Genomic DNA, 15,956 nt, shown 5'->3' on the forward strand with positions numbered 1-15,956 from the left:
TATAGAACTCCGTAAAGATTGGTCCAGCTACTCACAGTGACTGCACTCTATTTTTAGAATTATGACAAGAGCCCTATAGGGTTTGAAGGTTGGCTTATGGTTCCAATGAATGAATGATATTTGAGACTTAATTAAGGCTTATGGTTCCAATGAATGAATGATATTTTGAGACTTAATTACTCGACGCCATGCGCTGAAAATACAGTTGAAACAATTTCACAATGTTCTGTTCATTCCTATGCATGACTCACCAGTCTCATGTTGAATTGATAGATTTTTTCCAATTCTTCCATTTTTAGATTTTTATGCTGTAACTCATTGTGTCTGGGACAACTTTTTCCAGCTATGTTTGAAACTATGTTTGAGTTCATAAAATCAATTTTTAAAAATAAGGCCATTTTGCAAATAATTGAACAAAAATATTATGTGTCCTCAGTTATCTCAGCATCTTAAATGCATGGTTTCATTAATATAGTTATATCAACCAAAAATAATTAAACACTTAAGTTGTTGACTTTTTTTTTCTAACTTCTACTGAGCCATCTGGGCTACCAAGATGATACTGTCGAGATTATCTGATATTATGAGCCTCATCGTAGTTCCCCGGAATAAAATGATATAGTATGTATTATATAAATAACCCAAACTATTTTGAGTTGATTTTTCAAAAGCTTATATATATGTATGATAACAGTAATTGTATATGTATTAGATAAAATCGCTATGAATTGCTTAATTTAACACATTTCTATGTATCTATTTCTTACAAAAACTGAACCCTCTCCATGTTTACGAGGCAGTTTGGGATAACAAGCAAAATAAACAAGAGCCTTTCTGAGTAAGCGTGTCCATATGCCAATGCAGTTTAGGTCTGATTCAAGACACAGAACTCATTACCTCTGAAAAAATGAAGGCACATTTATTACTGACCAGGAGAAATTCCACCGTATGTAGAATGGGAATCATATTACACACATTTGTAGCTAATTTTCAGTTTTTAAAAACAAGTCCAAGGAAGTTAAAATATTCTTTTAATTAGATGCTCAAAGAAATGAAATAAGAAAAACTGATGCAAAGACTCCTTCAAGTTAGGATTTGCAATACAAATATTTTCATCTCTTAACAGGGCAAGCTGATGTGTTCACATCTCCGTTCCAAGCTGCCTCTCTCACTAGGAAACATCAGTATTTTTAAAGCACATTTACAATGCTTTCCCATCACCCTTGCTGTGTTTTTGTAGCACCTATAGCCATAACTGGCACCTGGGGGCCCTGCATTGTTGGCAGTTTCTCTCTCATTTCTTTGGAGTCTATTCAACTGCTGTGGTTTTATTCAGAAGTCAGTGCTTTTGCATATATGATTTCCTGAGACTGTTTGAATAGTCTTTCTCAGAAAACTGTGCCAGTCTGGCTGTGAACAGCTCTTCGAGGAGCTGACAGCAGCCTGGTCGGGTCAGCAGGCTTGGACTGGGGTTCACAGCCTCGCCCTGCCAGCTTCTCTCCCTACCCCCCCTTTTCTTACCCCTGCCTCAGTGACATGGCCCACATCCTGCCATTCCTTCCAAGAAGAGAACAAGTCTAGTCCAGTTAGAAAAAAATGCTGCCCAGGGAACCTCTGCAAAGCTCCCATAAAAACCATTCTTATTTGTTGTTTCACTAACTGATATGGAAGTGATTTTAAATAATAAACAAAACCAGACTGAATAATTCAAACTTCTGTAAGGTAATAATCTGTTGCGAAGACAGAAGTCCCTACTTCGGGTTATAGATAAGAAATTGGGAACAAAGGTAACCTTACATTTCTTGATTTGAGTGTATTTTTTAACATCATCATCTTGATGGTGCAGTTTTGAGATAATGAGAGCGAAAGTGGCTTTTCAGAAACTTTAAATGGCATTCTGTTCCAAGGTGCTAAGGTAGAGAGAAGCATTGCTTTAGGAAGTGGCTCATGTGGGTGTATATGTGTTGGTGTGCTGTGCTACTGGCGATCGCATGGTCTTCATCTGTATACCACTGGAGAGAGAAAAAGAAAGATCAGAATTAGGTAGTCAGTTGTCTTTTTTTTTTTTTTTTAACCCAGGTGAGTTCTCATGAGCATACATGGAATAACACAGGATGTTTTAATTCTTCAATCAGTTTATAAACTGAAATGTGATCAAAGAGGGTTTCTCATTTCCTCCCAGAGCTTTTCCAGGGCATGTAGTTCTGTCCTGCAGGAGTCTCTGATCGTCCTTTGCAGGTGCTGAGACAACTCACTGTGAATTTGGCTTCACTGCATAGTGCTTTAAGGATATGTATAATTAAAATATCCAAGTCCATTTTCAAATTTGACTCAAAGGACACTTAGAAACACATCATGCATAGCAGGGAATGTTTATCCTGTAAAGCCCACTTTAATTAAGTGTTTTCAGCTGTTAAATTTCTCCTACACTGCAGTAAGGTAAACTATTAAAATAAATGAGTTTTTAGAAAGCCATTTTTCCTAATATATATCACTAAGGCACTAGAAAAAATGTATTTCAATATTCCATATACATGTTTAGCATAACATATGAAGTCAAAAGTCAAATGTATTATTTGCAAACACTTTTTCACTGGAATTTCACTGGAATCTCTTATCTGCATGTCTGACATTTATGTAGAATGAGTTGATGACCTGAGGCAAAAATTTATCAACTCATCCCACCACGTGAAACAAGTAGGAAGTCACTGCCAGGCAAACATATATTATGGAGACATAAATTACCTTTCAAAAATGGCTTAAAGTATCACGTCTTTTCTTTGAACAGTGGAAGGATACACCTCAACCTCATAAGAATCTAACCCCCCAAATATATGCCAGGTTTTGTGGTATCAAATGACTGTCCCACTTTTACACAGTAGGCGCTGTTTGAACTGAGCACGGAGCAAAGTGTGTACGTTAAAAGAGAGTGAGGGAAAGCAGGCTTTTTAAGCTAAATCAGACAAGAAAGGACTCAACACAAAAATATTTAGTGCAACACACACATATATATAATCTTTTTTCTTCTTAATCTGAAAAGGTCTAGTGCGTAAAATGAATTTGACTTAATACCTAGAAACATCCTCTGAACAGGCAACAACAGCTCTAGCCATTTCTGACTTTATAAAACCAGCCTAATTGTTTATAACCTGTGGTGTTCAACAAAAGATAACATGGAAGTTGCAAAAACTGAAGCGCACTGATTACTGATACCCCACTGTTGTTAGAAGAGCTAGTAACACATCCTAGAGATGGATTTGCATATTTGACCTGAGCTATTATCATGCTGGTTTCACTTTAGAATTACTCTGCCACAGGTTCACTGGGTAAGTGATTAATTTTTAATCAAAATAGGGAGAGACAGGACAATCACAGGACTAGGGTTTTGACCCTCTCAGGATAGGCAGTATTGTGCTTCTCAACCCCCAATTGTATGATATTGAACGTGACTCTTTATGACTCAAGGATATCACTTCTTCAACTTCTCATTGGAAAAATGACTCCTTTTGCTTCCGTCCCTGTCTCCTGGAACCTCTGTGAGGAGAAGTAGTTCCAAGAGGGGAACCAGACCCCACCAGGAAGTTCCCTCCCCTTGCAGGAAGCTTTGCTATACCATTGACTGGAAATCCACTCCAGCATCCACCAGGGCTTTGGAGATCTGAGCTGACTGTTGAAAGTGAACGTTATCTGCAGGGAGAGAAAGGAAACATAAAGTAACTAAAAGCCGCTCCACTTTTCTGGTAGGAAGGGTGGGAAAGGCACAAGAAGAAAGGGACTGTTTGAAGTTCTAGGATTCAGCATCCCATTTAGGCCAAGACAAGTGAGTTGTGGAAAGCAACACTGTTTTATTGAAGTAAATGTAACAGTCTTGCCCCTCATGCTTTTGTTTTGTCAGTAGTGAAATTGCAAACCTGTCTGTGATACTAAAAAGTCTAATTAACTGAAACTCACCATCTGCTGTTCCATGAATAAGGAGGTACTCAACTTGTTTAAAATTTTCAGCTCTGCTCATGACTGTTGAATTCTGGAATTGGGAAAAAGAATGTCATTATTCAAAAAAAGATCTGCCATAAACTGATTTTTCACTTCAGTTTACAAAATAAAATGTTTTCAGCTGGGGCCCCCTTTGATACAAAATATAGCAAACCGATATTCAAGCAAATGCTGTCTCCATGCATGGCAGAATGTACAGCATGCCCTGTCTCTGTGAGACAGGACAGGAAAGGGAGGATGCCACATCTTCCCTGCACATGCAGAAGAGGGCATCTGCCCCCAGGCTGCATGCGAAACCCCTTGAGTTCCAGATCCCAGATTGGCTGTGTCCTATGCATTAGCACAGGGCAGAGTCTCATATTAGCAATGTATGTTCCATGGGCTTATGCTGTAGTTCAGCCAAAAAGTGTATTGCCATGGCAACCATGTGTCACATGGTGCCATACATGCTACATTTCAAAGAGCCTGTACATAGCATTTGCAACTAAACATACTCTGCAATATGTCATATGAACTTTGGTCCACATTGCTAGGCTCTGAATGAGAAGCAAGTATTACCTTTTTTGGAACAGATGTTTAAAACCTAGGCAAATGTAACATATGGGAGGGGAAAGGGGTGAAAAAGATCAAGTATGGCCTTAGAAAATCAGTGGGTGGTTGTTGTCTGCCTCATTCTGCATTGAGGGAAGTGCTGCTTTTGGATCAAGCCAGGGCATTAGGAGAAAAAAATGGGAGGTCAGGTTTTTGAAGGCTGTTTAATGACCTTGGACAGGTAGGACTTCTAGAATGAGGGTGGAAGCAGTCTTTGGTGGAAAAGCTTTGAAAGTATAGAACTAGTCATCTGATCTTAATTTGGAGATGTTTGCAGAGTTGGGATGAAGGTAAGAATGTCGTAGACATTGTAGCAACTTTGGGAAGGGGTGAGCAGGACTCTGCTTCTATTGTTGGGCAGAGGAAGGGCCAGTAGCCTCCCTATGGGTTTAAAATCAGCCAGCTTATCCTGCAGCATCTTGGTGAATCAAAGTCAACTTTATGAGAGGCAAGGTTTGTGTTTTACAGATATCTTTGTAGCTAACATCAGCTTAATATTTTGATGGGAACCCTGAAGGTCTGGCTGGAAGGGGATGGGGCTAAGGTCCTAACGTTTGTATTCTAGCCCCAGCTTCAATATCAGAGAGCTGCGCACCTAGAGACATGCTGCTGAGTGTTGTTTTCTTTGAAATGGGAGGAAGATTAACTCCTCTTGCTCTCACTGAAATAGAAATCAAGAGACATGGCTTTTTTTAAGGTTAAATTACAGTGATGTGAGGATGGTGTGACACAGTGTTTCTGGAAAAAAGACATTCTGTCTACAACTTTCAGGACAAAGTCACCCAACATATTTGTGTTGACTGAGGCTATCAAGGTGATCTTCTCTTGGAAAGCTTAGAGCAAAGGCCCTCCTACTCCTGTGCAGGCTGGGTCCCAGTTGTCCTGACCATATAGCATTTCTGACCCAAATTGAGAATTTACCCACGAACTTTCAGAATAAACACCTAGGACTCATTAAAAGTCACACTTCTATTTTACTTTAAGAAACGTGTTATCTGGTGAGATGTCCCAGATGAATCCACCCATCCATCCATCCATCCATCCATCCATCCATCCCAACATTATACTCCATTCATTCTTCCATCCATTCATTTTTTCAAGTCGATCAATATTTATTTGTCATATACCCAACTAAACAATAAGATCCATGAGAAGAGGAATTTATATTGTTCATTACTCTATCCTGAGCATTTAATAGAGAGCTAAATATCAATTAAAGGAATAAACCAAAGAAATGTAGGCACTTATATTGTACTCTTCTCTATATTCGGTCCTAGTTTTGCAGAGGCAAGTGGGAACAGCTAAGGGAGGTGGAATAAAATATTCTCATTCTGAAATTTACCAAGATATGTTTTGCCCACTTTCAATCCATACACCATGCCATTAGTAGTAAGAGCTGATACTTATTGTGTACTCTGTGACAGTCACTCTGCTAAGCATCTTAAAGGATTTATAAAAGCACTGTTCTATTTAATCCTCATGACATTCCTGCAACATAGGTCTATAGCAATCCCACTTCTACACAGAGACAATAAAGTACACCAGGTTACATCAGGAAGAAGTCGGACCTGGACACAATGTCTGATGGCAGGACCTCTTTTACCTCCTATGCTGCACTGAGTCTCCACTAAAATTCCAAGCTGCTCATGATGTGGTCTTCCAGCAAAGATACAGGGAGAAAGAAATTGTTACTGAACTGTTCTGGGATTTGCAGTACACAAACACACTGGGTGTTCTTTGCCCCTGCGTTCTCATGCCTTCTTAGAGTGAATTCATTGGAAGAGAGCTGGCTCGCACAGACCTTCGAGACTTGTGAGGCGTTTTGGACTGCGTGGTTGATGCAGAACCTAATGAAGCAACAGAACCCTGAGTGATGAGCTGCCCTGGAGAGAGGAAAGGGTCAAAATCAATCTCCCAAAAGGCCAGTGTAGGATTCAAAGCTGGCAACAGCAGAGGCTGGGGCTGAGCCACCAACAGTGAACACTGCCAGTCTGAGCCCCAGACCCGGCGCCCTCATCCGGGTCCTCCTGCACCAACCTTTCTACGGCTACACGGCTGTCTCCTCCACCTTGTTTCTCCCCACAAGAAAACCAGCCCTACGCGTGCCTAAGATAGTCAACTTTAGCACCTAGACGTGGCCCAAATATCCAGCTGTGTCACCTCCCCTCCCCTCCAAAAGCCTCTCGGGCCTTCCTTGCGTGGCAGAGTGCACAGCAAAAGCTGCTCCACGACCTCCCTGAGCCATGAGACTGAGAAATGTCACTGAAACATAGAGTAATAGTTAGGAGACATATAAATACGCAGGACAGTTAGCAAGGAATGTGATAACTACTGGAGTTTGGACCAAAACAGTTTCTGGCTGCCTTTTTTTTCTTAAATGGAGTGAATACAGGCTGAAAGAAGACAATTTTTATAAACAAGTAAAACCCTGAGCCTAAGATAAATGTTGTGATGTACACACTGTAGCTGTGATGAACTAGACATGGTGAGAAATGCAACATACTGAGAAAAAGACGAAAACTGTGATAAAAGTGTCATGATGCAAATTGTTTTACATTAACAATATTACACTACAAAGAAAGAAAGACAAATACTTTAATGCAGCAAGGGAAAAATAAAACAAAAGCTTCCCCTGCAACCACAAGATAAGTGTGTCATTTCCAATGCACGTGTCCCCCTGCTCGCTGGGAGTTGCGTCAAGAGGGACCTCGCAGTGCACGGGAGCCAGGCAGCCTCAGGCATGCACCCGTTTCAGAGCTCGTAGGCTCCTGAGAACGTTTTGCCCTCCTGGAAAGATGCAGCTGTGTCACCTTGCCTCTGGAACCACCAATCATTCCCTACTAGACTGAGCATCCTGGCTTCTCAATCGAGAGAGACTCTTGACAGTCCGCTGTATGGCACACTTTAACCCATGAAAGGCAGCCAAAGTCAGTGAAAGAAATGCATGCACTCAGTTAAGGGAGAATTAATGACCAGAAATAATTCAATTGTGCTATTTCAACCCACCAAAACAGGATAATCCCCATTTGCCTATCGATGGAAACAGAAATAAAAAAGGAAATGGATGACTAAGTTAGAAGCCGAATAGTCTGTCACCAGCTCCTAAAAAGGAAGTTTAGAGTGATAAATGGGCAAGGATGCAATGGTGGTGCAGTTGGCACTCTCCCGAGGCTAGAAACTTCCGGAGAGCCCCGCTGCCAGCAACAGCCTGGCAAAGTGAAGTGGGAAGGATGGGTCCAGTGGCAGTGCTGATCCACAGCATCTCTGCAAGGAGCTTTTCCTTCAAGCCCCAAGAAGAACCATCTGTAGCTGCTCGTTGGATCATGCTGGTTCCTCAGTTACCTTCCAGCAAATAAATCTTTGTATTTTTGAAATAAAAGAGAGAGCTGATAAGAGCGGGGAAGTACTGTGAGAAACAGAAGGTCTGACAATTTTTAAGCTACCCCTTGCGCCATCCAGGAACCATACGGACAATTTGCTTCTTGAGAATAATGGTGGCAGCCTCCATGTTTTTGTAAGCTTATTTCATGGCAGGCATAGGTGTCTCATTTAATCCTTTCAATAATCCCATGAGCTAGCTCTGCTTCTCCCCATTATTCAGATGAGGAAACAGAGGTTCAGAGGGGTTTAGTAACCTCTCCTAGCTAATAGGTGGTGGAAACAGAATTTTAGCACAGGTCACACTCAAAAGTCCATGCCTCTTAACATCGTATTCTAGTGTCCCTCCACTTCACAGCCAAACAACGCATTGTCATTTCCAAGCTCTGGTAGAGAAAGCAAACAGCCACAGGTGTAATGGACACCCTATCACTTCAGTGAAACAGTACCCCGAGTGTACTGACTTGCTCTGTGCATTCTCCCACTTGTGACCAAAGCCTCATAAATAATATTAAGTGAGGCTGTTTGGGGAAGTACCATCAGTACCACAGCAGAGGCCACAGAAAATGTTTAAGGAAAATTAATTCAACCCACCACAGCAGATGTTTTACTTGTCCGTATCCATCTAACAACTGTACCGGTGAGATGCCAAGGAAAGAGCTCCCATCCGCCTACAGGGGGCCCTACCTCAGGCCTCACCCAGCAACACTGGCTTCTTTAAAGATCACACAGCAGTCAACATTTTATCAGCACTCAACAAACAAGTTAAGGTTTGGCTTAAATCTGAAGGTCTCTCTCCCTTTGGCATATTCTAGGATAATAGAACAAATGTCAAATCAGTACAAGATGGCATATTTACAAAATTGCACCCTGTTTTGCATAACCTAACGATGCAGCAGTTCTTAAGGATTGAACATTTCAAATCTGCTAGCAGAAGACTGCCAAATCTATGACTGTTTCGTACACTTGCCAAAAGCCTATCAAATTCTGAGCAAAATGCAAAATAAATCTCCTCTACAAGTTAAATCAGTCCCTTCTGTGTGTTCCAGGCTGCCCTCTTCTCTTGGCAACGAGGCTCAGGCCTTGGGCCCCATTTCTCTTGCCCTTGATCTGACGCTGCTCTCTGGAAGTCCATTCCCTCCCTGGTCTCCCATCCTGCCTTATTAGCCACCATTTGGCCTGCTCCTCCCACATCCCTGCTCCGTGTTATCCCTCGGTTCACCCAACCTGCTTCACAGATCCCCAGAAAACCAGCTCTGCTTGCTGCCACTCATGTGTCGACTGTGCTCCCCTGCCTCGTCGGTCCCTCTGGCAGCCTGTGGCGAGCACCTACGCTCTTCCACTGCATCTCCCAGAAGTCTTCCTTAACTGGCTCCAGATAAGTGCCCTCTCCCTTTCCTACCCCTCAGTAGCTATATCTTATATAACTTTTTGTGCCTCCGTTTCTGGGTCAATAAAATGGAGATAATTAGAGCACTTATCTCAGAGAATCTGAGGGAGAACTGAACCCAATAACCCATGGAAAGAGCTTAGAACAGTGTCTGGCCATAGAAGCAAGCACTTACTAAGTGAATCACAATTTGGAACTACTAGTCTTTTCCATACATACTGGGCACTTTGTCATGTTCAAGTTCATGCTTTCTTACTACTCTCTTTTGTTTTTTTAAAAAATTTATTTATTATTATTTTTTTTGGCTGTGTTGGGTCTTCGTTTCTGTGCGAGGGCTTTCTCTAGTTGTGGCGAGTGGGGGCCACTCTTCATCGCGGAGCGCGGGCCTCTCACTATCGCGGTCTCTCTTGTTGCGGAGCACAGGCTCCAGATGCGCAGGCTCAGTAGTTGTGGCTCACGGGCCCAGTTGCTCTGCGGCATGTGGGATCTTCCCAGACCAGGGCTCGAACCCATGTCCCCTGCATTGGCAGGCAGATTCTCCACCACTGCGCCACCAGGGAAACCCTATTACTACTCTCTTTTATTTCTCTTCAAAAATTTTGCCTGTATGTTTTGTCTCACCAACGAGGTAATCAACTTCTGAACAACTAAAACACCAGGCACCTTGAATGGGTGGATGAAAGTCTACCAGGTGTTAATTTTTTTTTTTTTTACAGGTTTGACTAAAAGACCTGTGATTGACCAAGAGACCATTCATCAATGTTAGTCAGGAACCCATTCCTCAAGGTGCGACCACGGTTGCTATCTGCTTATCGCTATTGGGGGTGAGGGCTGTCTCATTGTCTATCTGATTCTTTTGCTCAAATCTGTCGCCATTTCTGTCGGCTGTGGACTGAGACTCGGACTGAGACTCACGGCAGTGAGTCTGCTTATACTTCTTATTAGCTACACTGTCATCCCTCCACTCTGCCTGCCTACTTAGAGCTTCTGGGACCAGCTTCTTGGAGTTTCAGGGAGATGAACAGCTTCCTTCCTCTTTGAGTCCCTGGTATCCTTTCAACGTGCTCCTGCCCTACCACTCGGCAGTGGGTAGGTGACTATCTACAAAAAGAGTCTTATGGAGTCACTGTTTGTGTCACTGCATTGGGTCCAAGCCTTAGTCCCAGGGTCTCCTAATTTATATGGCAGCATTGTGAGAATAAGAAAAGGCCCTCCTTCCGGGTAGATGCAGCCTCAGAGGTGCACACCTTAGAGAATGAAGCATAGACCAGCTTCCAGCAGTGCACAAGCTGAACAACTATACATGACATCCCTGCCTGTTCCATTTGCATATATAAATGGTTCCTTCAACTTCCTTTCCTAAATAGTAAGTAGGACCTTTATTTCACAAAATGTGCTTCTCTTGGTGTGCTTGTCTAAACTCTTTCAAATCTGGGTCATCAGTGACTTAAAAATGAATCCTCTCCTCATTTGAATTTTATTAAAACTTACATTCTCTTCCAAAGGCTGTAATTCTGGCTACTGATAATGAGTCTATAGCTGAAAAGGTGTACAACGATCACAGGACCTTGCTTATTACACACTTCGATCATTCCTATCCTGGATGTGCTGAAGAAAGTCAATAGTCTAGACTACCTGGGACTCATTTTCAAACTATTTCCTCCTGACCTACGGAAATGCACAGAGCAGCGAAAGCCAGTAAGGAATTGTCTCCTTTGTCTTTTCCAAGAGGGCAGAAGGAGGGAGGGAGAGAAGGAGAGAGAAAGGGAGGAAATAAAAACAACCTGGGAAAGAGAAGTAAAAGAAGACAGGGGTCCAGAGGGGCAGCTGGGGCCTTGGAGGAAAATAGAATCTTTGAATGTATTCCTGCCAGAGACAAAAGCACAGGCTCATTTAAAAAACAAAGGAAGGCAGCTTTATTCTAAAGCCTGCTGTGCACCAAATATAGGTACTTAGATTCAGTTCTCCACTTTCTGAGGATGCAACTTACAGGGAGGAAACAATACAGTGAGTGCATTTGCCTCACTTTCTCCTACCCACCTTAACTGTCGCCCACCCAAATAATTCCTCTGAGTAACACATTGGGAACCTTTAGCTCTCTGGTACTGGCAGTTTTAATGTGTCCATTGCCAGCAATGAATTTTGTGCCAAGAAAACCCGACTCCTGGCGTGGAAGGATTAAACAGTCCTCGGGTGCCATCTGTGCAGTGAAGTGAGACAGTGACTTTGTGCTCCCAGTGTTCGTGTATTGCCATTGGTAGGAGGAAGTGACTTCTATTTACATGACTACCTCATGCAGAGAACATCTAAGGGGGGAGATGAAAATGGCCACCTCCGTGGGCGGTAGAGTTGGAGAAGAGGGGGATGTGTGTGGGAAGGAGAAGCCTATGGCAAAATCTGGAGAAAGATACAGGTTGACATGGCAGATTAAAACTAATTATCCTCTAGGGGGAGGGCTGGTTGAAGAGGAAACACCCTGTTGGCTGATGTTCTTGAAGTGCAGTAGGGTAGGTGCCACGGCCTTCCTCGGATGTCAAGGTTTAGACTTGACCCTGTGCTTTTAGGTTCAAAGACTTTCAAAATGGGATTTTTAAAATGAACTTTTGACTCATCATCCACCAGGTTCTAGAGTCAGGATGAGGGTCCCGGGCAGTACACCTCTGATGTTTTGGGAGTTTTTAGTACTTTAGGATATTTGAGAATACCCTTTAGCCATGCCCCAAATATGGCACACCACAGGAGGGATCCTGGTCGGGTCACTAGCAAGAAAATTCCAGCTGTAAAATGAGAGAAATTATGGAGACATACAATTTTTATAACAATGTTTCCCTTCCAAAAGTCTTAAAATTAAATCAAAAAAAGGTTTTAAGGTTTCTATTTCATACTGGGTGATCCAAAGAATACAATGTTGAGCAAAGCCTTGAATGACTAATAATACTGCAGAGGGGAAAAAGGAGTACAAACTAACTATGGGTCCAAGATGGATAAATTGAGGATTAAAGATATACAAGGAAAATGTCATGGGAGTCAAGAGAGAATGCTAGTCCTCTGGGCGAGCAGGACAACTTTCCTAGTGGATGAAGACAGAGGGGGAATGACATTCCAGGTCGAGTAACAGAGGACAAAGGCACAAAAGGGAAAAGCCCAGAAATATTCAGAGAACACTGAGCATTCCAGGTAGACTGGGCCATTCTAAGAAAGGTGTTGAACACCTGGTTAAAGAATGAGGGCTGGACTAGTTGAGTGCACAGGAAAAGTCCACGAAAGTGTTACGGGTGAGGGTTAACCTCCCACCTCTGTGTGGTACAGGCTGGAGTGCAGAGAGATAAGCTAAGGGGGGACCCATGGGGTTACTGTTGTAAAAAGAGGTAGTCATGTGACAGCAGCAATGTGGTTACGGAGCAGGGAAAGGATGTCTAAAGCAGCTTATTGGATGTGGAGGAGAAAGAATGGGAAAAACTGAGTCCAAAGTATCATGTGGGACACTCAGCAGAAATAAGGACAACCTGATTACAGGACTGCTTTGTAGGGGAAGATGATTGGTACATCACACTTTACAGGTTGTTACTTTTCTATCTTGACTGAAAAACAGAGATGAAAACACACACACACCCAGGCACAAACACAAGCATACACCTCCCCGCCCCTCCCCCACAAGCCTTGCTAAATACAACTGAAAGGAAGAGGTAAAACTAAACTGTCTGTACATCTTGCAAAAGTAGAAATTTTATTTGCATTTTCTTGTGCTTTGATCAAATGGCTTCAGAACCCATAATAATGATGACATCTTACAAAAATGTACAAATATGGCTCAGGGCGATGTATGAATAGGGGGCCCAAGCATTGAGAGCTGTGGCACAGATGAGGAGAAATTGTGGTCTTAAATTGTATGGGTTATTGTTTTCTTTTTATCCTGGGAGGAGTTTTGAATATCCTCCGGAGAACGTAGACATCAGATGATTGACCTTGTCATCTGTAAGTTTCAGGGTTTTCAATTTACGTGACAGAATCAGGAAAGTTGTTTTTTTTTTCTGGTTGGGGGCAGTGTGCTAGGAGGGTCGCTAGTACTTTGGCTGACACTTCCAGCTGCAGCAGGCTGCCACCAAAGAGAGGACCCTGGCTTTGCAGTGGCACCCACACTAGCACACAGGGGTCGCCAATGATGGCTACACCCAGACCATATTTCAGATGCTGTAGCTCATCTGCACAGCAACGTGCCCACTGCCTCTTCCATCAGGCAACCAGCCTGTGGATGCTATTCAGTAATTTGGGTTCAAGGGTTTTTCAGAGTATTACCCTCCTGTACCACCTACACCTTGTGTGAAAGAAACTGTACATATTTGGCTATGAATAAGAAAATTATAGGCTTGTACATACAACTTAATTATGATAATACCATAAGAAATTTTAATATGTAGTTAAAGGTTTAGAGAGTCTTCTGGGCTCTAAAGGAATACGTTGAATTTGACATGTTTTCTGAACTGAAATTTTTATAATTAAAGTAATTATCTGGTATTGCTTTGTATTTCCAAATGAACGCATATTGTGACCTATATAGCATACGATAAAGGCTGTAATTATGCAGAATATAGTACAGGAAGCTATTGGAGTATCTCTAAACCACCTGTGTTATTTCCTTTTAACAAGAACTTCATTGGAAATAAAAAATATATATTTTCTGGAATAGATACACTTAAAAATGTTCTTATACCACTGATAAATAGGTTATAAAATGGATCTAGTTCACCATCTCTTACCCTGTAATGGTCAAGGTTGTCTTCTGGAGTTGGAAGACCCATGTAACGTTCTGTGTACACTGAGTCTGTGATGGAGAAAAGAAAAAAACTTAATTCATACAATAAAAACGTTTTTCCCTTTTTTGGGTGTTACTTTATATGCTTTCATATTCTTTACTTGTGCCAAGGTCTATAGTGTTACCCTCAGAAGTATCTCCTCCAGATCATCTCTACTTGGCTTTTTAAAGCAGCCAGACTCCTGCCTTTCCATACTCAGCCCTATAGCCCATTCCCTTTTGGGAATTCCTGTGAGGGCAGAGGGAGATCAAACCAGGTGATCTAAATCCCAATCAACAACCCGCCTGCAGAAAAGCCAAATGGGAAGTGCTAAGTGCTAAGGACTCTACATTATCTTCTGACCCTCTCAAAGATCTTGATTAGCAAGTCACGTAATGTCTCAATTGTCTTGAATTTCTTGGTCCTGACATCAGTTAGTATATGCTCTACTTTAGGGTACTCTCTTTCCTACTGGAAACTCCTCATAATTTTCAATTACTAGTTGCTTACTTAAATCGTATATTTTTTTGGTGGGGGAGAGACAGCTCGAAAGGAAAGAATTCAGTTATCATTTATTTGCTGTAAAACCCTATAACGGCTCAGCTGCTCCATCATAATGCAAGTTAAACATCTGTTTTCTCTCATTTTGAGGAGAGGCCTCAATTCTGATGTTATAACTATTGAGTATCGAGAAACAGATTATATTAGTATCTGTGCTGAAGTGACATAAGCTGTTTTATCTATAGATATGGCAGAAAACCTATGCATTGTTGGTTTGGTTATTTTGGATATTTAAACATATTTTTGACCTAATTTAAAAAAATTAAATCATATATCAAATGTATGTGTGTGTATATATATATATGTGTGTGAATATATGTATTTCCTAAAATATCAGTGAGAAAATTTACTGTGGCTGAACTCCAATATAACTTTAAAAATCTGAAATAACTGTTTTTGAAACATGACCAGGTTACGGTAACTAAATAAGTATAATACGTTTCCATTGTGCTACATAGGTTAATGGCTTGAATTTCTTGGAGTTTCAGGGAGATGAACAGCTTCCTTCCTGTACCAGTATTTCAATATTGATTTAATTAATTATTTAGAAGAATATATCATCAAAATAACAAGCTTAAACAACATCCTAACCCTTTGTGAATGACTGGCAGTGGAGATTAAAAACTACATTGATAACTAATGTTAGTTGTTCCATGTGTACTGCTCATGCTTTTCCTATGGAAACCAAAATATTTTCCTCCAAAATGAGTAACAGCGATATTTTATCATTTTGATTAAAGTGAATACAGACTACAAGCAATTTTACATATCTAGAGGACACTAATATATAAAATATAGTATCTTAAAGTACACTTTTAAAATATAAGATTTTCCTAAAATGCTCATCTTTTAACATTTAAATATGAATAACTTAGGTTATACATTTAATGGAGGGGGTGGGGGGGAATAGCTTTTAAGGGCAAAATAAAATTTTCCCCAAACAGCTACAGTTCTTCTTGTCCTAGAACATAATACCCCTTTCTTATTATGCTAACCAGGTTTACATGTGTAAGAAGGTCTCAAATTTTAAAAATACTATTTAAAAAATGCTTAGTGTTGTGGTTGTAAACTTTTAGAAGTACGTCTTGCAATACCACTTATGTACTCCTTCAATTTGATTTTTGAGTAATATTGTTCAAATTTGCACATATATAAGAATTCTAGAAAGTTCCCAAGTGTTAGGTTGGTCCATATACGTTTAATAAAGTTCTCTTCTTACCATTATGTAGTTCCAAACTCACAAAGACTGT

The 15,956-nt window shown here is 41.2% G+C and overlaps 1 protein-coding gene across 2 annotated transcripts in view; it reads right to left on the minus strand.

The window, feature by feature from the left end:
* Positions 1-898: 898 nt before the first annotated feature.
* The window catches only part of DPP4 (dipeptidyl peptidase 4), a 78,678-nt gene continuing 63,620 nt past the window's right edge, over positions 899-15,956 (minus strand). For both annotated transcript variants that reach the window (XM_082631548.1, XM_082631547.1), the window contains exons 23-26: positions 14,110-14,174; positions 3,952-4,024; positions 3,614-3,687; positions 899-2,012 (exon numbers count right to left, since the gene is read on the minus strand). In XM_082631548.1, the coding sequence (XP_082487674.1) occupies positions 1,911-2,012; positions 3,614-3,687; positions 3,952-4,024; positions 14,110-14,174 (314 nt within the window). In that variant the 3' untranslated portion in view covers positions 899-1,910. The remainder of the gene's footprint in view (positions 2,013-3,613; positions 3,688-3,951; positions 4,025-14,109; positions 14,175-15,956) is intronic.

This window comes from Mesoplodon mirus (genome assembly GCF_964341445.2).
Source record: "Mesoplodon mirus genome assembly, chromosome: 8".
NCBI classification, from domain to species: Eukaryota; Metazoa; Chordata; class Mammalia; order Artiodactyla; family Ziphiidae; genus Mesoplodon; species Mesoplodon mirus.